We start from the raw sequence: 18,136 nt of genomic DNA, 5'->3' as shown, positions 1-18,136 counted from the left end.
TTTAAACACTACACTGGGAGTGTTGGGGCAGCAGTCCAGTGTGTAGTGAGTGAGCATTCGAGCAGACCTCTTCTCTTCCCCTTTGGTTGCTTAGATCGATCGAGCAATGGCCGCCATGACTGCCACCGCCACAATGGCCGCTCCATCCACATTCGCCGGCCAGACCGGTCTCAAGCCCCAGAACGAGTTCGTCGCCCGCAACGCTAGCAATGGCTCCCGGGTCGCGATGCGCAAGACCGGCAGGGCTTCCTCGGTGGGAGGAGGCAGCCCCTGGTATGGCCCCGACCGCGTCAAGTACCTCGGCCCCTTCAGCGGCGAGTCCCCCTCCTACCTCACCGGCGAGTACCCGGGCGACTACGGCTGGGACACCGCCGGGCTCTCGGCCGACCCAGAGACCTTCGCCAAGAACAGGGAGCTCGAGGTGATCCACTCCCGCTGGGCGATGCTGGGCGCGCTGGGATGCGTCTTCCCGGAGCTCCTCTCCAAGAACGGCATCAAATTCGGCGAGGCGGTGTGGTTCAAGGCCGGCTCCCAGATCTTCAAGGAGGGCGGCCTCGACTACCTGGGCAACCCTAGCCTCGTCCACGCCCAGTCCATCCTCGCCATCTGGGCGTCCCAGGTCATCCTCATGGGCGCCGTGGAGGGCTACCGCATCGCCGGAGGGCCGTTGGGCGAGGTGACGGACCCGATCTACCCAGGTGGCAGCTTCGACCCCCTTGGATTGGCCGAGGATCCCGAGGCGTTTGCGGAGCTCAAGGTGAAGGAGCTCAAGAATGGACGGCTGGCGATGTTCTCCATGTTTGGCTTCTTTGTCCAGGCCATCGTCACCGGTAAGGGCCCCCTCGAGAACTTGTCCGACCACCTGGCAGATCCAGTGGCTAACAATGCCTGGGCATATGCCACCAACTTCACCCCCGGGTCTTAGAGATTCCCAGGGCATCTCTCCAGGGCATGGTGGGCGCGAAGAGGCGAATCAAATCGATCGGGTGAATGATACCACACTCCAACCACAAAAAAAAAAAAAATGTTCTAAGGTTTTTTTTTCTTTTGGGTGTCTCTACTACGCTATGAATTCCAAATGAATTCTTTTTGTACATGGAAGGGGGGGGAAAGATCCATCTATGCCCTGGTTTGCTGTATTATAAAGATTGATTTTAATAAAACAAAGGAACGCTGTTCCTCCTTTTTTAAAACAAATTTAAATTGAGGGTATATTCTCGATATTCGTTTTATTTGGGTTTCTCTCTAGAACCCTATTTCTTTGCTAAAGCCCTTGTAGCGAGGCGGAGTGTGAGCGATGGCGCTTATTTGCGGTCGGGACTGGTATGTCGATAATGTGCTTGTCATGGTCGGGATTCTTGAAATTTCTGATATTTGCTTCGTCTTGATGCTTGAAACGTGCCAGGGATGGCTCGAATGCCATGAAAATCTTGCTGCATCTAGCCCCCGTTTTGCTACAGCTCTCATTCTAGGAGAATCTAGGCGCCCTGGGATTCATCATGCCAGTATTCAGCGCGTCCGCGTTGGTTTCACCCAGCGCATTCTCGACCTCGCGCTGGCTTTCTGCGAATATCGTGGCTAGCAGCTCCGAAAGGAAGAATGTGAAATCTTTCGCCAAGAAGACTTTGCAAGGTGATTCAGTCGTGATTGAGATCGCTGATAAAAAGCGATTGGATCGTTTTGGAGAAAGACACGAGAAGACCAGACAAGAAACACAGTACAAGGCTGGCGATTCTCGGAAGTTTAAAGGAACAGCTGATCCAAAGGAATCGACCAAAGAGGAGGTTTCGTCAGGGTATGTTCCGCTTCCAAGCAGGGGTGACAAGTTTTTGGAGGAGCAGAAAGTCAGAGACCAAGCTCTGGTAGAGAAACAGGCAGCGAAGCGTGAAAAGAAGAAGGGGAAGTCACAGGTGGTCAAGCTAAAATCTCTCGAGCCTTGCTGCTATGGTTGCGGTGCAGTTCTCCAGTATACGCAAGAAAACTCTCCTGGATACATCAATGCCGAGACGTATGAATTGGTAAGTTCCTTTTTCTGGTTACACGTTGATAGTAACAGTTCACGTTCTCTATGCAGAAAAAGAAGCACCATCAGCTAAAATCTGTGCTCTGTAGCAGATGCCAACTGATGTGCCATGGAAAGCTTATACCTGCCGTCGGTGGCTACGGCATCTATGGACGCGAGAAAGGTTTTGTGACGGCGGAGGAATTGCGTGCGCAATTGGCACATATACGCGAGGAAAGAGTATTGGTGTTGAAACTCGTAAGTTGATTGTAATTCAGTGTTTTCTGCATCAATATGAAGTCTTTGTTTGCAGGTTGACATTGTCGATTTCAGTGGCAGTTTTCTTACCCGTATTCGTGATCTCGTTGGGAACAATCCAATTGTTTTGGTGGCGACCAAGGTTCTGTTTCTGTATACATTTCAAAGCTTCTTGTGAATGCATGACTGCAGGTCGATCTTCTTCCTGAAGGTACAGACTTGGCAGCTGTTGGCGACTGGATTGTAGAGTCTACACAACGAAAGAAACTGAAGTAACCAATGCGCCTTTTCTACAGCCTGTTTTCTGATGTCGCTCTACTGCTTGTAGTGTAATCAGTGTGCATTTGACGAGCGCGAAGTACTTCATGGGCATTACAAATATTGTCAAAGAGATTCACCGCGAAAGACAGGTCTGTTTTTTATTCGTTGGCATTATGACTCATGTTGAAAATTATGTTTTCAGGGACGTGATGTCTATATACTGGTACGCGGGTTTTGAAGTTTTGATTTATTGTGATTATATGTTTTTATTCCAGGGAGCAGCCAACGTCGGTAAATCCGCATTCATCAGCTCTCTGCTCAGTAAGCTATTCACGTGCACATAATTGAAGAAACGTTCTTGTCTGTCTGTTTTGCAGAGGAAATGGCCGCTAGAGATCCAATTGCAGCGGTAGCAAGGAAACGCAAGCCAGTTCAGTCAGTTTTACCTGGCACTACAGTCGGCCCCATCTCAATCGATGCTTTTGCTAGTGGAGGGGTATGCATTTGATATTTTCTTGTTGTCTAAGTTGATCTTCTGCTTAGAGCATGTACGATACTCCTGGGGTTCACCTTCACCACCGTATTGAGACTGCTATCTCCCCAGACGATCTTCCATCACTTTTTCCAGCTCGTCGTCTTCGGGGCTATGTAGTCTCACCCATTCTTGAACGGAAGGGCCCCGAGTCCATATTTTCAGAAGCTCTGAAGCAAGCGGAGAAGGACGAGGTGATATCGAACGTGCAGGACCTTACCGGCACTACTATGTTCTGGGGAGGCATCGCAAGGATCGATGTCTTGAAGGTAAATGAATTGGTCTTTTGACAGCTTGTAATCAGAATCGTGTATACAGGCTCCTCAAAACACCCGGTTGACGTTCTATGCCTCAGCAGCACTGCGGGTACACAAAGTCCTCACGTCCGAAGCTGACGAGTTCTATAAAGTAAGTTCTTGTTTTCTCAAACTTGTACAGTCTGACCATTTCTCCGCAGAGAGAACTTGGAAAGACTCTAGTCCCACCATCCGATGAGAGAGCTTCGGCATGGCCCGGTTTAGATCACCGAAACAAGTTCACTTTCGATTACGATGACACCAGGTATGCAGCCTCTGTTCAACTCTCTTTTCTTTTCCTTATCGTATATATCCTCGCAGACCTGTCGGAGACATTGCGATATCGGGTCTCGGCTGGATGAAAATGGAGTTCCTCCAAACGGAAAGTGGAGTTGAAGACTGCTTGGAACTGGAGGTTTATGTCCCCCGGGGAATTGAGGTTTTCCGTCGGCCGGCTATTCCAGTGGGTGCCAACACGCACTCATGGTACTCGTTCTCAGAGTTGACGGCGGAGCAGGAGAAAACGAGGCCGAGGCTCTACTACAGTGAACACAGGGGATTGTAGTTTGCAGTTAGTGCTTGCGGCGATACAGTGTAGCGACAAACATTCCGCTCAGAAGAGTTCCCAGCAACCAGGATTCCTGTGAAGTGTTATCTGGTCCCGAAGTCCGACGTGTCCTTGGATGGACTCTCCAGACAAGCAGCCTCATCCAAGAGCACGTCACACCTCCACGCGAGTTCCTCATGCTGTCCAACGCGAAGAAGAGCAACGAAGAGCAAAGAAGAGGAGCAAGGAGCAATTACGCACAGAAAGTCTCATGCTTCGCCGAGAAGCGTTTGTTCTTCGTGAAACCAGTTATGGCCAGATAGCAGCAGCATCGCTTTCGTGGATCCAATCTCTCGGGAGGTAAGAGACGATTCCATCTGAGAACTCATCTGTTGAATATTCTGTAGCAGATGCTCAGTCGCCAATATATTTACTCGGGAATTCTCTACAGCTTTGGTGCCTAGAGATCCATCTCCGGAGATTTCCATGTCGTCGCTTCAGCGAGCACGAGCTCTGCCCAGCTCCGAATTCCTGCAACAGAAGGATCGTGCTTCCAATTACTGTGTGGAGAAGCCTCAGAATGCAGCCGCTATCTTGAGGAAGAAGATCTTTTGTTCTCAGCAAGTTCAGCAAGTGGGTATCCGTCTTGTGCTCTTTAGAATTTTGCTAAGGTTTTCTCTGCTCAGACGAGGCTGGCACCCGCGGAAAGAATCAAGCAGGGTTTCCAGAGATTCAAGCAAGAGACATACAAGTAAGCTATCAATTCAATTCTTCCGTTTCACTGCTGCTACTTGACCAGCCAAAAACCAGAGCTCTTCAGCCAATTGGCCACAGGACAACATCCCAAGGTCAGCACGTTTGATCGATGTCGATCAATGTTGTGTCCTCAATTACGGTGCTTTTTTCTTGAATTTTTTTTTTCTTTTTTGGTTTCCAGTTCATGGTGATCGCTTGCTCCGATTCTAGAGTTTGTCCCACAACAATTCTGAGGTTCCAGCCAGGGGAAGCATTTGTCGTTCGCAACATTGCAAACATGGTGCCTCCTCCGGAACAGGTATCTACTGGTTTAGAAACGTTTTTGAGCTCACCAAAAACGTTAAGTTCACAGGCTGGCTATCCAGGAACGAGTGCAGCTCTTGAATACGCAGTCACGGCTCTCAAGGTAAACCAAAGGTTTGGATCTTTTTTCGTGTTTTAGCTGAAGAAACGTCTCTCCAGGTCGAGAACATTTTGGTGATCGGACATAGTAGATGCGGTGGCATCAAGGCTCTCATGACACAAAAAGAAAACACAAACAAATGGAGGTGAGTCTCACATTCGCGTGACGAGAGAGTATCCACCTTGCCTTTTCTTACAGTTCGTTCATTGAGGACTGGGTCGAAATCGGACGTCCAGCTCGTGCCGTGACGCTCGCCGCAGCAGCCCAGCAGCAAGTTGAGCACCAATGTACAAAATGCGAGAAGGCAAGTGACAAGAACTTTGTCCAAACTTTCAAGCTAAAACAAGTTTGGTCCTTGCAGGAATCCGTAAATGTGTCGCTGGCAAACCTTCTTGCCTTCCCTTTCATCAAGGAAGCGGTCTCCAGCGGCACGCTTGCTCTCCATGGCGGCTACTACAACTTTGTGGAGGGCTCGTTCGAGTACTGGTGGTACGGAATTGACGGGAAGAGCCAGGTGTCCAAGTTCTAGATGTCCTGGAGGTTAGTTTGTTATTTGATTGATCGATTGGAAGCGTGATCATCGTCACTCCTGCTTGGAAAGCCATTCTGCCCTCCATTCCAAAGGGGATATCAAGACGTGATCGACTTTCCAGCCACATTCTTGCATCTACAATGAAAGAGAATAAGAAACGATTGTGATGATTTTAACTGCTTACCAGGGCATAGAGCTTGTGAAAGTTCTCTCCCATCCATTTGGAGCACAGATCTTCGTCCGCGCTCTTGTGCTTGAGAAGAAGAGCGTGAGTGTAGGCACGCAAGTAATCCTTGGACGTTGCTGTGTGGTGTAGAACCACCTGGATGGAATTTCTTTGGCAGACTAGTAGATACTTTCCTGCAGATAAAAAGTTACTTACAAACTAAAACAAACTATGGACGCACCTGTTCCATATCTCTCGATAGCCGAAGAACACGCTTCCCACCTGTGCAATGTAAACTCACGGCTCTTTGCAACGTTACAAGGATATCCAAAACTCGTCACCTTCCATCCTCGCACAAGGACGAGATTTTCGCACCAAAGATAATGCCATTTCTGGACGTGAAAGGCTTCGGCAGTGCACTCTCCTGGGCCGATGCTTCTTCCGGGGAAGGAGCTGCGACGGCACAAAGAAAGAAAACACTGAGCATTGACGAATACATATCCTCACGCACCTTTTCCATCTTTGAGAAAACTTTGTAGAACAATCGCCATTCTTTCAGCGTTGATGCTTGTAAGGCACAGAGCACACACCGCCTTGTAGTTTGCTGCGAACAGAGAGTCCATAAGAGCACGTATTTTTCGTTGTGTGGAGAGCACTTACCATACACGTGGAACGCTGTCAGTGACATGAAAGAGGTCCACATTAAAACAATGTTGTTTGCAGTCAATCGCGCAAGAAACATCCCCACGATCATCCCGACGAGCGTTGCTGCGGTCTCTTGGCTGCCTTCCTGCTCAAAGAAACTTCGAGTTTTAGGCTGGGATATGCTTAGATATCACGAATTACCTTTGCTGAAACGTCGGCAGCATTTTGCTTCCTGGCGAAGTGTTGCGTCAGAGCGGCTCTCGTAGCTCCACCGGCCACACCAGCTGATTCAAACGCAGAACTTTAATCCTGGAGTCGACATCGTTAGAGGCGGTTTTCATTCTTACTCACTGCTCTTGCGGCGCTCCCTAGGCAAAGAAAGAACATGAAAGCCCTGGGAAACAAAGGAGAAACCAGGTCCATGAGCATTCCTGTGTTTTAACGTTTTTTCTTTTAGAAATCATGTGAATGGAAAAGCTGTCCGGTTTAAGTTAGAGAAGCTCCTTACCTATGTCGTTCATGAAGTCAGCAGCTAGACGCCACTGCTTCGCTCGATTGTCCAGATTAGAGCCCTGCAAAAACATCCAGTTCGTAAAATAGAGTAAAAGAGTGAGTCTACTCACTTGGTATAGAGTGAACACTATGCCTCCCACCATCCCAGTTAGATCGCGCAAAAACCACTGCCAGTTAAAACAATCAGAATTTGCAAAGCAAGGAAGAAACAAAGATCCAAGTACCTGAAACGTTGCCCCTATCGCAGTTGCTGTCGCAGCTCCAACTCCAATGCCACTGAGAAGAGCCTGAAAAATCCGTGTAAGAACTCGATTCATACATTTCGTCCAAGCGATCACCTGAGTGGATAACATGCTTCGTATGTAAGTTGACAGACCCTGGGAAGAAAATCCACACAAACAATGTAAAAACTCCACGAATCCAGTGAAGAAAAGAAATACCTGTAGCGTGTCCCAGGTCTGGAAGGCCAAGTAATCCGAGCTCACGCTGCTTGGATAGCCCTGCAAGAGAGAGAGAAAAAAAAGAAAGATTCTTTACAATGGAAGGATCGTCAAATCGGGAAATGTGACCTCTGGCAAAAACGCGAGCACGATCCAAGTCCACGGAGCAATCCTCCTGGTCTTCTCCCTGCGAAAACCAAGCTTAGATTCTAGCCAAGCTGAAATTCTCGAGATTTTAAGCTAAGAATGCGCTCGATCGATTACCTCCGGACGCGAATCTGGGAGGATTTGGATGCGCTGCCGCCGCTGTTCCTGCGTTGGAGGATCGTGGCAGTGCGCTCTCCACCATGGCCCGCCCGGCACTCGACGACCAACGCCATTTCTTCTCCTCCTTCCATAGCTCTGTTTTTAGGTCTACCATAAGCCCTAATTTTCAGTGGCGTGCTCGCGGCTATGGCGGGGTTTCTTCGTTCGATGATCCAGGTGCTGCCGATCTTCTTCTTCCTCGTACTCCAGCACTCCCAGGCCATTCGATTCGATATCGCCCCAGCTGGGACCAAGTGCGTCTCGGAGGATCTGCAGACGAACACTCTGGTTCTCGCGAATTACCACATCGTCAAGGCGGATCTCCCGCACGGTAGCAATCCCAAGATCAACGCAAGGGTATGGATCGATTCTCTCCTGTTAACTCTGGTTTGTGTTGTTGACCCCGTCATGCAAGGCTTCCAGCGATTTCTCTCTTGCTTTTCCTGGACGGATTTCTTGAGTGTTTCTTCTGTTCTTTGTGCTTTGTTTGGCTTGGAATTTTTTCTTGGATGGAGAGAATAACTTTGGTTTTCTTACTCCCATTTTTTTGATTTGGTTTGGAATTTTTTGGATGGTATAAAGCTTGTCGCGCTCTAACTTTTCTCCTCAAGATCTTCATGAAAATCTTGAGGTTCTCTTGGTTTATCTTCGTGTTGTCTAAAGTTCTAACTTTTCGTTTGCATTTTCTTCTCTCAGTTAACTTCTCCCTATGGTACAACTTTACACTTCGCGGAGAACAAAGACGAAGGCCAGTTTGGCTTCACGACGACCGAGGCCGGGAACTACATGGCTTGCTTCTGGATGCACTCCCACGCCGACAATGTCCCAGCAAGCATCGAGCTCGACTGGAAGTTTGGAGTCGCAGCGAAAGATTGGGCCAGCATTGCCAAGAAAGAAAAACTCGAGGTAAATGCTTGGCTCCGCTGTGTTTCTCCTCCTCACTAAGAACAACAACAACAGGGACTGGAGCTGGAACTTCGGAGGCTCGAAGACGTCGTTGATTCGATCCGGGAGGAGATGTACTACCTGCGAGACAAGTAATCTCTTCTTCGTTCTTTCAGAGCTGGGTGATCTCACAACGTCGAGCTGTGAATCCTTGCAGGGAAGCCGAGATGCGCGGCGTGAACGAGACTACGAACGCTCGAGTGGCATGGTTTAGCATCATGTCGCTCTTCCTGTGCCTCATGGTAGCGGCGTGGCAGCTGTGGCACCTCAAATCCTACTTCGAGAGGAAAAAAATCCTCTAGACAAATTTTTTGTGTAAGAACAAAAGCTCCCATTCTGTGTAACACTTTTTTCGGCTTTAACCCCTTTTTAAGCTCTTGTTTTTATAGGGTTCTTGGCCTTAGATTTAGGGTTCTTGGTGGATTTCTTCTTCCTCTAGGCGGTGTTGGATCAGTTGTCTCGGCCTCCATCCCACGACGCGGTGGTCGATTGGAATGCTATTCGCTCTACACACCCGCGCGAGAGCATCGTAGGCCCATGGCGATGGCTCCAGCCGGTCGGATTCCACCATGGCCACGTACGCCGCCATGGCCTCCCGCCACCGATTCCCCGCAGCCAGCGCCTCCACCAGCTTGTTATACGTAATGGAATTGGGCTCGATCCCCGCCGCCTCGAGCCTGCGCATCCATTCCACCGCCCCCGCCGCGTCGCCGCCGCGCGCGCACACCGTGATGATGGCATTGTAGCTCGCCAGCCCCATGGCCACTCCTTGCGATTGCATCTCCTCCACGATCCTGGGAATGGCGGCGGCGGCGCCACCGCCGGCCTTGCCGTGCGCCGCGATGAGCGTCGTGTAGATCGATTCGATCGGCCTCACGCCGCTCCTCCGCATGCTCTCCAGGACCAGCTCCATGTCCCGGATCGAGACCAATCGCCCCTTCTCGATCGAACTGAGCAGCGATCCAAAGGATCGCGCGTCGGGCGCGTGGCCCGCCCGGATCATCCGCGCGAAGAGCTCCAGCGTCTCTTTGCTCCGCCCGGCGCGAGCGCACGCCACCATCGCTACGTCCCACGCCTCCTTCCCGGGCTCTAGCCCCTTGTCCTCCATCTTGCCCAGGAGCATCAAGCTCCACCTCCACGAGTTCTTCTTCCTCTTGGCGGCGCGGAGGAGGAAGGAGAATTGCTCGCGGATGAGCTTGCGGGTGAGATCGTTGGGCGGGCAGCCCGCCTCCGCCATGGTCTCGAAGATCTCCAGCGCCGCCCACCACTTGCCGTGCTCGCCCAGGGCCTGGATGCTGTGGTTGCACAGCGCGGTGGTGAGCATCCGGCGGCGGCGCATGAAGGCGTAGAGCGCGCGGAGGAGGACGTGATCGTTGGCGGCGCCGCCGCATTGGAGGAGTAAGCGGCGGCACTGGAACTTGGAGATTGGGAGGCGCGCGTACTGCATCTTGAGGAAGAGCTTCTCGAGAACGTAGCGGTTCTCACCGCCTGCCAATCCGCTGGCCAGCGCCGCCAGGCAGAGCTCCAGCACCGCCACGCCCATCTCCTCGATCGAATTCCACGTCTCGGCGAGGCGATCCCCGGGTGGAGGAGGCGCCAACTCTCGATCACTGCCGTCTGGAGGGATCCCTGTGGATTCCACGCCCAGGAATTGCTGGCGCGCGCGCCAGTAGAGCTTGAGCGCGCTCTTGGCATCGCTGCTTCTCTGGATGAGATTTCTGTACGCTGGTAGATCCAATTCCTTCTCTGCTGGATCATCGCGATCCAGATGCCCAAGCTCAAGAACCCTAGGCAGCGAGAATCCCCTGGAATAATGGTGATGATCACAGATGTCTGGCGGCGCTGGCTGTCCGCATTGGAGAGACAGTACCTGGGCGGTGCTGGCGGTGGAGGAGACGAGGGTGGTGGTGGCGGCGCTGGGCTTGGTGTGCGTCGCCGCCCACAATGTCGCGCAGGGACAGGCCAGCACCCTCATCTCGAACGAGTGAATTCGCCCATCCCAAACCCTAGCTCTTTCCCGCGCACTAAACCTTGTTATTTACTCTAATCTAGTGCCGGGAGAATTTGACGGCTATGATTGGCAATCTAGCATGTGTTCGTAGCGGCTCTGGAAAGGATAGCTACCATCGCAATTCCGGTCTTCAGGCCCAAGGATTCAGCAGCGTCCACGCCACAATCGAGCAAGCCATCGCGAGTAGTGCTCCTCTCTTCCTCGATTCCTCCTTGGATGTGATTCGAATTGTCGACTTGGGATGTTCCCACGGCTCCAACACGATCCAGGCCTTTGACTTCGTGAGAGATAATCCGGCTGCGAGAGCAATCGAAAACCTCTGGAGATCCAGGCCATCTTCTCGGATCTGGCAGTCAATGACTTCAACACTCTCTTCGCTCTAGTCTCACATCCCCAAGGTGAGCCATACTTCTTTAGTGGTGTTCCCGAGTCGTTCTATGGCAGGCTCTTTCCTCGTTCCTCTATCCACTTTGCAATGACGAGCTACGCACTGCATTACCTCTCCAAGGTCAGTCTCGCCCAATCGACCTCTCTAAGCAGGCTCAAACCTCTGCGCATAGATTCCAGAGTCGATCACGGACAAGAATTCGCCAGCTTGGAACAGAGACAGCATGTTTGTCTCCAGATCCTCGCCACTCGTGGCAATCGAAGCCTTTGCCCAGCAAGCCAGCGACGATCTCTCCATCTTCCTCCATAGCCGGGCCCAAGAATTAGTCACCGGAGGCATCCTCCTCTTGATGTTTCCCATAAGACTCTCCCACGAGCTCAACGAGGCCGATTTCCCCTTCCAATCAGTGTGGAAGGATCTCATCCAAGAGGTAAAGATCTCTCTCTCTCTCTCTCTCTCTCTCTCTCTCTCTCTCTCTCTATGTGTGTGTGTGTGTGTGTTTAGTCAACACATATGCTGACCCGGTCAACGGTGAGCAGGGGCTTGTGAGCCAGGAAAGCTTGGATACTTTCAATTTCCCTGCGTATCTTCGCAGTGGGGACGAGGTCAGGTCATCTGGACCAGCAATTCACTGTCATTCACTTGGAAAATCTCAAGTTTCCTTGGCTGGATCCAAAATCTTCCAGCTATGCTGCCACGGCAACCAAGTATTGGAAAGCTCTTCATCCAGAAGCACATTGGCAACCAGGAAGTGGTGGAGCTCATGTATGAGCGAATGCCATCCAAGGTTACGGTGTCGTCTCCTTCTGGAGAGCTGGATATTGTCTTGCTTGTTCTCGTCAAGAAGTAATATTTGGAGGATGACGCTGTCTATTGGGAAGCACTTTCACGATCAATGTCCTTGAGCTTGGCTAGGCCCACTCTCACACTCCACTGGGAGAGCCTGCCAGCAATGTCTTCCACTGCCAGAGCGCGTGGCATGGGAAGCACTGCAGCTGAGCTGCTCCACACTTTCTCTAGCAGCCACGACATTATCACTTGCCTTGACTGGAGCCCCAACGGCAGTTGGATCATCTATGTCTCACAGTCGTCAACGTTTAGAATTTTTGAAGAGATCCTTCTAGACAATAGCATTTGCCAGGCCTAGAAATTGGATCCCTCCAAAATCTCCTTCCCTGACAATCCCAAGTTTCTGGCCACATTTCAAGTTCACAGGGACATGGAGAAGGAAGATGGCACCACCCAAACGAGCCATAGCAACAAACCTCTCAGTGTCCAGCACTTGGGCTGCTCCAAGGCTTTTAACTTCCAATCCACTTCTACACCACTTGCAGATACAAGCTTGATGATGCTTGGTGTTTAGTTTAGTGAGGAAAAACACTAGGTTCTTGGGCATGTTTAATTTTGCTAACTCAAGCTTGTCTTGCATATCTTCTAAGAAATCATGAACCAAAGCACTCACAGGATGCTTAAGTATATAACCAACATATAGCCATGAATAAAGACATGCTAATAGCTAATTATTGAGCACTATTAGCAAAGCTTACAAGTTTACAAGATGTTTTATTTATTTTTATATTTCTCTATTTCTTCTTTGTTTCAGTAGTGACAAATACATAAATGGAAAATAAGAAACAATAAAGAATTTAAAGTTAAATAGAATGAATTTAAAATAAATCAAAGAAAGTCTATAAAAACATTTTATAAAACACTCAAAATGAGGAATTATAAATTCACTCTTCAAGTAAGAAGCTCACAACTACATCACATTAATTTTCAAACTTTAGAGAATATTTTATTACTTTTCTGATTAATACCATTTATTTACAGGTTAAATAACTATATTCTGGGATAAAAAATCTTTAATTTTCCACTTCGTTTTGGTTAGATGTGAGAAAGTTTTAGTCCTCTACTTATATCTGAAAGACCGTTTGGACTTTCATTGTATATTAATCTCTTTGTAATATATTTACTAAAAAGTCGAGATGTTTTTATGATATTTGTTTTTATATAGTTGATGGTACTTATACTCTATTTTATATGCAGTTTGTTAGTGTGAGTTAACAAAATCCTAGCTTCTCTATAAGTGGAATAAGAATCCAAGAACTAGGGTATTAGTAGTAACTTCACTCCACCAAGGCAAGTAGGAACAATCATTGGTCAATTTGTAGGATCAAGTGAGCATTTTGTAATTTGTGCCTTGCCCTCGTCACCAAGGTCAGGCTGTCAAAATCTTGGTGATGTTTAACTTCCTATTAAACTCTGAAAGAAAAAACATTATTACTATGATTTCTTTGATATTATGGTTTTCATTGAGCTCCATATCATATTCATTGTGAGGCCCATCTTCTTGTGGAGAAAAATATTGAGTAGAAAGTGGTGGCCATGGTTGGGTTGTGGAGATTAAAAGGATAGCCACTGCCAGTGTATGATGTGGACCACACAGGCACTAGTTGGGCTCGTGAGCTGGACCCACAGGTGGTCCCATGTCTAGCTCATCCAAATTTTGATAATGTCATCGACTGGAAATTGTCCACCTCGGCCAGAATCGAATAAGGTAAGGAACGCATTTAAATACTACATTGGGGAGTGTTGGGGCAGCAGTCCAGTGTGTAGTGAGTGAGCATTTGAGCAAAGGAGTGATATCTTGTCTTTGTTGGCTAGTTTGCATAATCTAGCCCTTGTTTGCTATAGCCAGAAGGAGCACCTGGCTTGCAAAATCCTCCAGATTCGAGGCAGTTGATCAGCTCCTTGAGTGCTTGCTTGGGGCCTCTCTCTCTGTCCTAACTCATGAGCATATAAAGGGTTCCAAAAAAAAAACGAGAACAATGGGGTCCTATCTTTCTGTCTACAACAACACCACAGACACTTATGTTGTCAAGGTTGGCCCGGATCAGGCAGCAGTGCGCATAGCCACCATCGTGGGTTCAATAGTAAGCCTCATTGGAGGAGCAGGAGCAGCCTTAACCACTCGCCTTGTCGCCAATGGGGTTGTGAGGGTGTTTGGTGTTTCTACTAGGACGATTGCTGCAGCTACTACAGCAGCAGCAAGGATCTCCATTCCAACCACAGTAGTAGGCTCAACTATTAAAATCTCCCTTTTCATAACCAAAAGCCTCAAGGAAAAAGGATATGTGGAGATTCAACCTGGTATAATCCCTCTAACTACATGTATTAAGAGTTATTCTTAAAATTGCAGGTGAGAAGCATGTGTTTGGCCCATATAGTTTGTCCCTGTGGCAGCAGGCAGCTTGCCGGCGGATCCGAGTAAACCCAGACAACAAGGCTGAGGTTCTGACCGACGTAGTTTACATGAGGCCCATTTTCAGCGGTGCAACCAAGGACTCAGTTTTAGAACATAACATTCAGCACTGGATTAACAAATGGGGTCATGAAGAGAGAACTGTTATAACTTTGGACATGGTTAGATTATATAGATCTATGTTCTTTCGTCACTTATTTAGAATGTTGTTGGGTGTGCACAGGGCAACTTCTCCAAATCTAGCAAAGACATTTCCTTTAAGGATGGGAAATTGCACGCTAAATGCCAAACTACAAGACAAGAGTTGCTGCCCTCATCTATTGATCTCAACTATTTTTTTCAGAATATTGACGGTATTGTGCAGCTCACGGCATCACCACCAGGGAACTTCTTGGCAACATGCAGAAATGTACAACTCAAGGGAGGCAACATGCTTGTGGGGATTGCAAAAAAATGCGATCACAGTGAAACGGCATTTGAGCTGGATTTTGACATTGACATAGTGAACAAGGAAGGCAAACTTGGTATCAATACTAAAGTATGAATATGAAGCATCCCAGATAAAAGGTTTTTCCCAGTCCCTGGGTTTTTTAATCCTGATCTAGATTATATGTAATAACATATATGTTGATGACTATTTAGCTATTGTCTAGAAGTAAAGTCCATAGAGTCACAAGTACATAAGGTGCATGGCTTGTAGTTGAGTCGGCAGGGATTCAAATGGAACTCTTCTATGGTTTTGACCTAAAAACCAATGACTATAAGGAAGTTGCCAACAGTTTAAATGTGCAGAAACTTGTACTGTTATCCCCAAAATCAGGATGGTATTCGTAAAATGGTTGTCCATCACCCATGCACACACACAATCTGCATGGCAGATCCCCTTTTGGCCTAGACTGATGCCCTAGTATATTCCACTACATAGGAATATGCCTAAGAATCCAATAGTCATTCTATGATTTATCAATGGTCATCTAATAAAATAGAATGACATACTAAAGCTTAATAGCCATGGGCAATAATGATAAACCACAAGAATATTCTAAGAAAATTCTATGGCCTATGATATGTTAGCCTAAAGTTTACTCTCTATTCATTTCATTAGTATTAGAGTAATATACTTTTTTAGGGAAGGTAGAGGAGTGGGATATAAAACTTGATGAAGAGTATGGCATTAGTGATGGATTCCACCATGGCCACGTATGCCACCAGCGCCTCCACCAGCTTGTTATATGTAATGGAATTGGGCTCGATCCCTGCCGCCTCGAGCCTGCGCATCCATTCCACCGCCCCCGCCGCGTCGCCGCCGCGCGCGCACACCGTGATGATGGCATTGTAGCTCGCCAGCCCCATGGCCACTTCTTGTGATTGCATCTCCTCCACGATCCTGGGAATGGCAGCGGCGGCACCACCGCTGACCTTGCCGTGCGCCGCGATGAGCGTCGTGTAGATCGATTCGATCGGCCTCACGCCGCTCCTCCGCATGCTCTCCAGGACCAGCTCCATGTCCCGGATCGAGACCAATCGCCCCTTTTCGATCGAACTGAGCAGCGATCCAAAGGATCGCGCATCGGGCGCGTGGCCCGCCCGGATCATCCGTGCGAAGAGCTCCAGCGAGTTCTTTTTCCTCTTGGCGGCGCAGAGGAGGAAGGAGAATTGCTCGCGGATGAGCTTGCAGGTGAGATCGTTGCCATGGTCTCGAAGATCTCCAGCGCCGCCCACCACTTGCCGTGCTCACCCAGGGCCTGGATGCTGTGGTTGCACAGCGCGGTGGTGAGCATCCGGCGGCAGCGCATGAAGGCGTAGAGCACACGGGGGAGGACGTGATCGTTGGCGGCGCCGCCACATTGGAGGAGTAAGCGGCGGCACTGGAACTTGGAGATTACGCGTACTGCATCTTGAGGAAGAGCTTCTTGAGAACGTAGCGGTTCTCACCGCCTGCCAATCCGCTGGCCAGTGCCACTAGGCAGAGCTCCAGCACTGCCACGCCCATCTCCTCGATCGAATTCCACGTCTCGGCGAGGTGATCGCCGGGTGGAGGAGGCGCCCACTCTCGATCACTGCCGTCTGGAGGGATCCCTGTGGATTCCACGCCCAGGAATTGCTGGCGCGCGCGCCAGTAGAGCTTGAGCGCGCTCTTGGCATCGCTGCTTCTCTGGATGAGATTTCTGTACGCTGGTAGATCCAATTCCTTCTCTGCTGGATCATCGCGATCCAGATGCCCAAGCTCAAGAACCCTAGGCAGCGAGAATCCCCTGGAATAATGGTGATGATCACAGATGTCTGGCGGCGCTGGCTGTCCGCATTGGAGAGACAGTACCTGGGCGGTGGTGGCGGTGGAGGAGACGAGGGTGGTGGTGGCGGCGCTGGGTTTGGTGTGCGTCGCCGCCCACAATGTCGCGCAGGGGCAGGCCAGCACCCTCATCCCGAACGAGTGAATTCGCCCATCCCAAATCCTAGCCTCTTTCCCGCGCACTAAACCTTGTTATTTACTCTAATCTAGTGCCACGGCTATGATTGGCAATCTAGCATGTGTTCGTAGCGATGGAAGGCGGCTCTGGAAAGGATAGCTACCATCGCAATTCCGGTCTTCAGGCTCAAGGATTCAGCAGCGTCCACGCCGCAATCGAGCAAGCCATCGCGAGTAGTGCTCCTCTCTTCCTCGATTCCTCCTTGGATGTGATTCAAATTGCCGACTTGGGATGTTCCCACGGCTCCAACACGATCCAGGCCTTGGACTTCGTGGCCCGAGAGATAACCCGGCTGCGAGAGCAAGTGGGCGATCGAAAACCTCTGGAGATCCAGGCCATCTTCTCGGATCTGGCAGTCAATGACTTCAACACTCTCTTCGCTCTAGTCCCACATCCCCAAGGTGAGCCATACTTCTTTAGTGGGGTTCCCGGGTCGTTCTATGGCAGGCTCTTTCCTCGTTCCTCTATCCACTTTGCAATGACGAGCTACGCACTGCATTACCTCTCCAAGGTCAGTCTCGCCCAATCGACCTCTCTAAACAGGCTCAAACCTGTGCGCATAGATTCCAGAGTCGATCACGGACAAGAATTCGCCAGCTTGGAACAGAGACAGCATGTTTGTCTCCAGATCCTCGCCACCCGCGGCAATCGAAGCCTTTGCCCAGCAAGCCAGCGACGATCTCTTCGTCTTCCTCCATAGCCGGGCCCAAGAATTAGTCACCGGAGGCATCCTCCTCTTGATGTTTCCCATAAGACTCTCCCACGAGCTCAACGAGGCCGATTTCCCCTTCCAATCAGTGTGGAAGGATCTCATCCAAGAGGTAAAGAGCTCTCTCTCTCTCTCTCTCTCTCTCTCTCTCTCTCTCTCTGTGTGTAGTCAACACATATGCTGACCCGGTCAACGGTGGACAGGGGCTTGTGAGCCAGGAAAGCTTGGATACTTTCAATTTCCCTGCGTATCTTCGCAGTGGGGACGAGGTCAGGTCATCACTGGGATCAGTGGACCAGCAATTCACTGTCATTCACTCGGAAAATCTCAAGTTTCCTTGGCTGGATCCAAAATCTTCAAGCTATGCTGCCACGGCAACCAAGTATTGGAAGGCGGTGTCCAAGCCCTTCATCGAGAAGCACATTGGCAACCAGGAAGTGGTGGAGCTCATGTATGAGCGAATGCCATCCAAGGTCACAGTGTCGTCTCCTTCTGGAGAGCTGGATATCGTCTTGCTTGTTCTCGTCAAGAAGTAATATTTGGAGGATGACCCTGTCTATTGGGAAGCGCTTTCACGATCAATGTGCAGTGCTTCCCATGCCACGCGCTCTGGCAGTGGAAGGCATTGCTGGCAGGCTCTCCCACTGGACTGTGAGAGTAGCCAAGCTCAAGGATGTCTCACAGTCGGCAACA

The 18,136-nt window shown here is 49.7% G+C and overlaps 8 protein-coding genes across 11 annotated transcripts; 6 read left to right on the top strand and 2 right to left on the bottom strand.

The window, feature by feature from the left end:
- Window positions 1-21: 21 nt before the first annotated feature.
- On the top strand, window positions 22-1,197 carry LOC9631684 (chlorophyll a-b binding protein of LHCII type 1). The gene has a single exon (XM_002967184.2). The coding sequence runs from the start codon at window positions 107-109 to the stop codon at window positions 923-925; it is 819 nt and encodes a 272-aa protein (XP_002967230.2). The 5' UTR covers window positions 22-106; the 3' UTR covers window positions 926-1,197.
- A 59-nt stretch (window positions 1,198-1,256) lies between these two features.
- LOC9631683 (putative nitric oxide synthase) lies at window positions 1,257-3,997 on the top strand. Its single transcript, XM_024672024.1, has 13 exons — window positions 1,257-1,323; window positions 1,406-2,018; window positions 2,075-2,260; window positions 2,316-2,402; window positions 2,453-2,532; window positions 2,589-2,670; window positions 2,724-2,744; window positions 2,797-2,842; window positions 2,899-3,017; window positions 3,065-3,322; window positions 3,372-3,461; window positions 3,511-3,614; window positions 3,671-3,997. Exons 2-13 carry the CDS (start codon window positions 1,500-1,502, stop codon window positions 3,912-3,914), a joined length of 1,836 nt encoding a protein of 611 aa, XP_024527792.1. The 5' UTR covers window positions 1,257-1,323; window positions 1,406-1,499; the 3' UTR covers window positions 3,915-3,997.
- Window positions 3,998-4,005: 8 nt separating this feature from the next.
- On the top strand, window positions 4,006-5,763 carry LOC9634726 (beta carbonic anhydrase 4). Of its 3 annotated transcripts, XM_024672027.1 has the most exons (9): window positions 4,006-4,256; window positions 4,307-4,529; window positions 4,583-4,647; window positions 4,696-4,744; window positions 4,834-4,950; window positions 5,005-5,058; window positions 5,115-5,200; window positions 5,254-5,359; window positions 5,417-5,763. In XM_024672027.1, exons 1-9 carry the CDS (start codon window positions 4,033-4,035, stop codon window positions 5,582-5,584), a joined length of 1,092 nt encoding a protein of 363 aa, XP_024527795.1. In that variant the 5' UTR covers window positions 4,006-4,032; the 3' UTR covers window positions 5,585-5,763. The 3 variants fall into 3 exon arrangements, with proteins under 3 accessions (XP_024527795.1, XP_002967228.2, XP_024527794.1); XM_002967182.2 differs by having other exon boundaries at window positions 5,254-5,763; XM_024672026.1 differs by having other exon boundaries at window positions 4,834-5,058.
- LOC9631682 (protein root UVB sensitive 3) lies at window positions 5,573-7,989 on the bottom strand. Its single transcript, XM_002966820.2, has 15 exons — window positions 7,616-7,989; window positions 7,481-7,538; window positions 7,352-7,411; window positions 7,250-7,288; window positions 7,136-7,198; window positions 7,022-7,078; window positions 6,907-6,970; window positions 6,746-6,829; window positions 6,600-6,682; window positions 6,414-6,543; window positions 6,265-6,357; window positions 6,095-6,206; window positions 5,995-6,035; window positions 5,772-5,947; window positions 5,573-5,722 (listed from the first exon to the last, which is right to left on the bottom strand). The coding sequence occupies exons 1-15, from the start codon at window positions 7,879-7,881 to the stop codon at window positions 5,639-5,641; spliced, it is 1,410 nt and encodes a 469-aa protein (XP_002966866.2). The 5' UTR covers window positions 7,882-7,989; the 3' UTR covers window positions 5,573-5,638.
- Window positions 7,990-8,016: 27 nt separating this feature from the next.
- Window positions 8,017-8,904, top strand: LOC9631681 (transmembrane emp24 domain-containing protein p24delta5). The gene is made up of 3 exons (XM_024671741.1): window positions 8,017-8,034; window positions 8,354-8,563; window positions 8,719-8,904. The coding sequence occupies exons 1-3, from the start codon at window positions 8,017-8,019 to the stop codon at window positions 8,902-8,904; spliced, it is 414 nt and encodes a 137-aa protein (XP_024527509.1).
- Window positions 8,905-9,008: 104 nt separating this feature from the next.
- On the bottom strand, window positions 9,009-10,577 carry LOC112345310 (pentatricopeptide repeat-containing protein At3g46610-like). Its single transcript, XM_024671739.1, has one exon. It carries the CDS (start codon window positions 10,575-10,577, stop codon window positions 9,009-9,011), a length of 1,569 nt encoding a protein of 522 aa, XP_024527507.1.
- Window positions 10,578-10,647: 70 nt separating this feature from the next.
- Window positions 10,648-18,136, top strand: LOC9634725 (indole-3-acetate O-methyltransferase 1). 2 transcript variants are annotated; one of them, XM_024672028.1, is made up of 4 exons: window positions 10,648-10,882; window positions 16,994-17,245; window positions 17,298-17,555; window positions 17,647-18,136. In XM_024672028.1, exons 1-4 carry the CDS (start codon window positions 10,676-10,678, stop codon window positions 17,977-17,979), a joined length of 1,050 nt encoding a protein of 349 aa, XP_024527796.1. In that variant the 5' UTR covers window positions 10,648-10,675; the 3' UTR covers window positions 17,980-18,136. The 2 variants fall into 2 exon arrangements, with proteins under 2 accessions (XP_024527796.1, XP_024527797.1); XM_024672029.1 differs by lacking the exon at window positions 10,648-10,882 and having other exon boundaries at window positions 16,781-17,245.
- Window positions 10,872-11,921, top strand: LOC9631680 (gibberellic acid methyltransferase 2). Its single transcript, XM_024672030.1, has 4 exons — window positions 10,872-11,011; window positions 11,058-11,121; window positions 11,174-11,431; window positions 11,541-11,921. Exons 2-4 carry the CDS (start codon window positions 11,089-11,091, stop codon window positions 11,904-11,906), a joined length of 657 nt encoding a protein of 218 aa, XP_024527798.1. The 5' UTR covers window positions 10,872-11,011; window positions 11,058-11,088; the 3' UTR covers window positions 11,907-11,921.

Source organism: Selaginella moellendorffii, unplaced genomic scaffold, assembly GCF_000143415.4.
Source record: "Selaginella moellendorffii unplaced genomic scaffold, v1.0 SELMOscaffold_8, whole genome shotgun sequence".
Taxonomy (NCBI): domain Eukaryota; kingdom Viridiplantae; phylum Streptophyta; class Lycopodiopsida; order Selaginellales; family Selaginellaceae; genus Selaginella; species Selaginella moellendorffii.
This window is presented reverse-complemented; position numbering and strand designations above follow the sequence as displayed.

Excerpts from the sequence above, each read along its gene's own strand:
- LOC9631684 (XM_002967184.2), top strand. The coding sequence starts at position 107 with ATGGCCGCCATGACTGCCACCGCCACAATGGCCGCTCCATCCACATTC.
- LOC9631683 (XM_024672024.1), top strand. The coding sequence starts at position 1,500 with ATGCCAGTATTCAGCGCGTCCGCGTTGGTTTCACCCAGCGCATTCTCG. Across the intron at positions 2,261-2,315 it reads GAGTATTGGTGTTGAAACTC|GTTGACATTGTCGATTTCAG; the intron begins GTAAGTTGATTG and ends CTTTGTTTGCAG. Across the intron at positions 3,615-3,670 it reads TTCGATTACGATGACACCAG|ACCTGTCGGAGACATTGCGA; the intron begins GTATGCAGCCTC and ends ATATCCTCGCAG.
- LOC9634726 (XM_002967182.2), top strand. The coding sequence starts at position 4,033 with ATGGACTCTCCAGACAAGCAGCCTCATCCAAGAGCACGTCACACCTCC. Across the intron at positions 4,648-4,695 it reads TTCAAGCAAGAGACATACAA|CCAAAAACCAGAGCTCTTCA; the intron begins GTAAGCTATCAA and ends CTACTTGACCAG. Across the intron at positions 4,745-4,833 it reads CCACAGGACAACATCCCAAG|TTCATGGTGATCGCTTGCTC; the intron begins GTCAGCACGTTT and ends TTTGGTTTCCAG.
- LOC9631682 (XM_002966820.2), bottom strand. The coding sequence starts at position 7,881 with ATGGCCTGGGAGTGCTGGAGTACGAGGAAGAAGAAGATCGGCAGCACC. Across the intron at positions 7,079-7,135 it reads CGATAGGGGCAACGTTTCAG|TGGTTTTTGCGCGATCTAAC; the intron begins GTACTTGGATCT and ends TTTAACTGGCAG. Across the intron at positions 6,544-6,599 it reads CTGCCGACGTTTCAGCAAAG|GAAGGCAGCCAAGAGACCGC; the intron begins GTAATTCGTGAT and ends TTCTTTGAGCAG.
- LOC9631681 (XM_024671741.1), top strand. Across the intron at positions 8,564-8,718 it reads CCAAGAAAGAAAAACTCGAG|AGCTGGGTGATCTCACAACG; the intron begins GTAAATGCTTGG and ends TCGTTCTTTCAG.
- LOC112345310 (XM_024671739.1), bottom strand. The coding sequence starts at position 10,577 with ATGAGGGTGCTGGCCTGTCCCTGCGCGACATTGTGGGCGGCGACGCAC.
- LOC9634725 (XM_024672028.1), top strand. The coding sequence starts at position 10,676 with ATGATTGGCAATCTAGCATGTGTTCGTAGCGGCTCTGGAAAGGATAGC. Across the intron at positions 10,883-16,993 it reads ACGGCTCCAACACGATCCAG|GCCTTGGACTTCGTGGCCCG; the intron begins GCCTTTGACTTC and ends AACACGATCCAG. Across the intron at positions 17,246-17,297 it reads CACTGCATTACCTCTCCAAG|ATTCCAGAGTCGATCACGGA; the intron begins GTCAGTCTCGCC and ends CTGTGCGCATAG.
- LOC9631680 (XM_024672030.1), top strand. The coding sequence starts at position 11,089 with ATGACGAGCTACGCACTGCATTACCTCTCCAAG. Across the intron at positions 11,122-11,173 it reads CACTGCATTACCTCTCCAAG|ATTCCAGAGTCGATCACGGA; the intron begins GTCAGTCTCGCC and ends CTCTGCGCATAG. Across the intron at positions 11,432-11,540 it reads GGAAGGATCTCATCCAAGAG|GGGCTTGTGAGCCAGGAAAG; the intron begins GTAAAGATCTCT and ends AACGGTGAGCAG.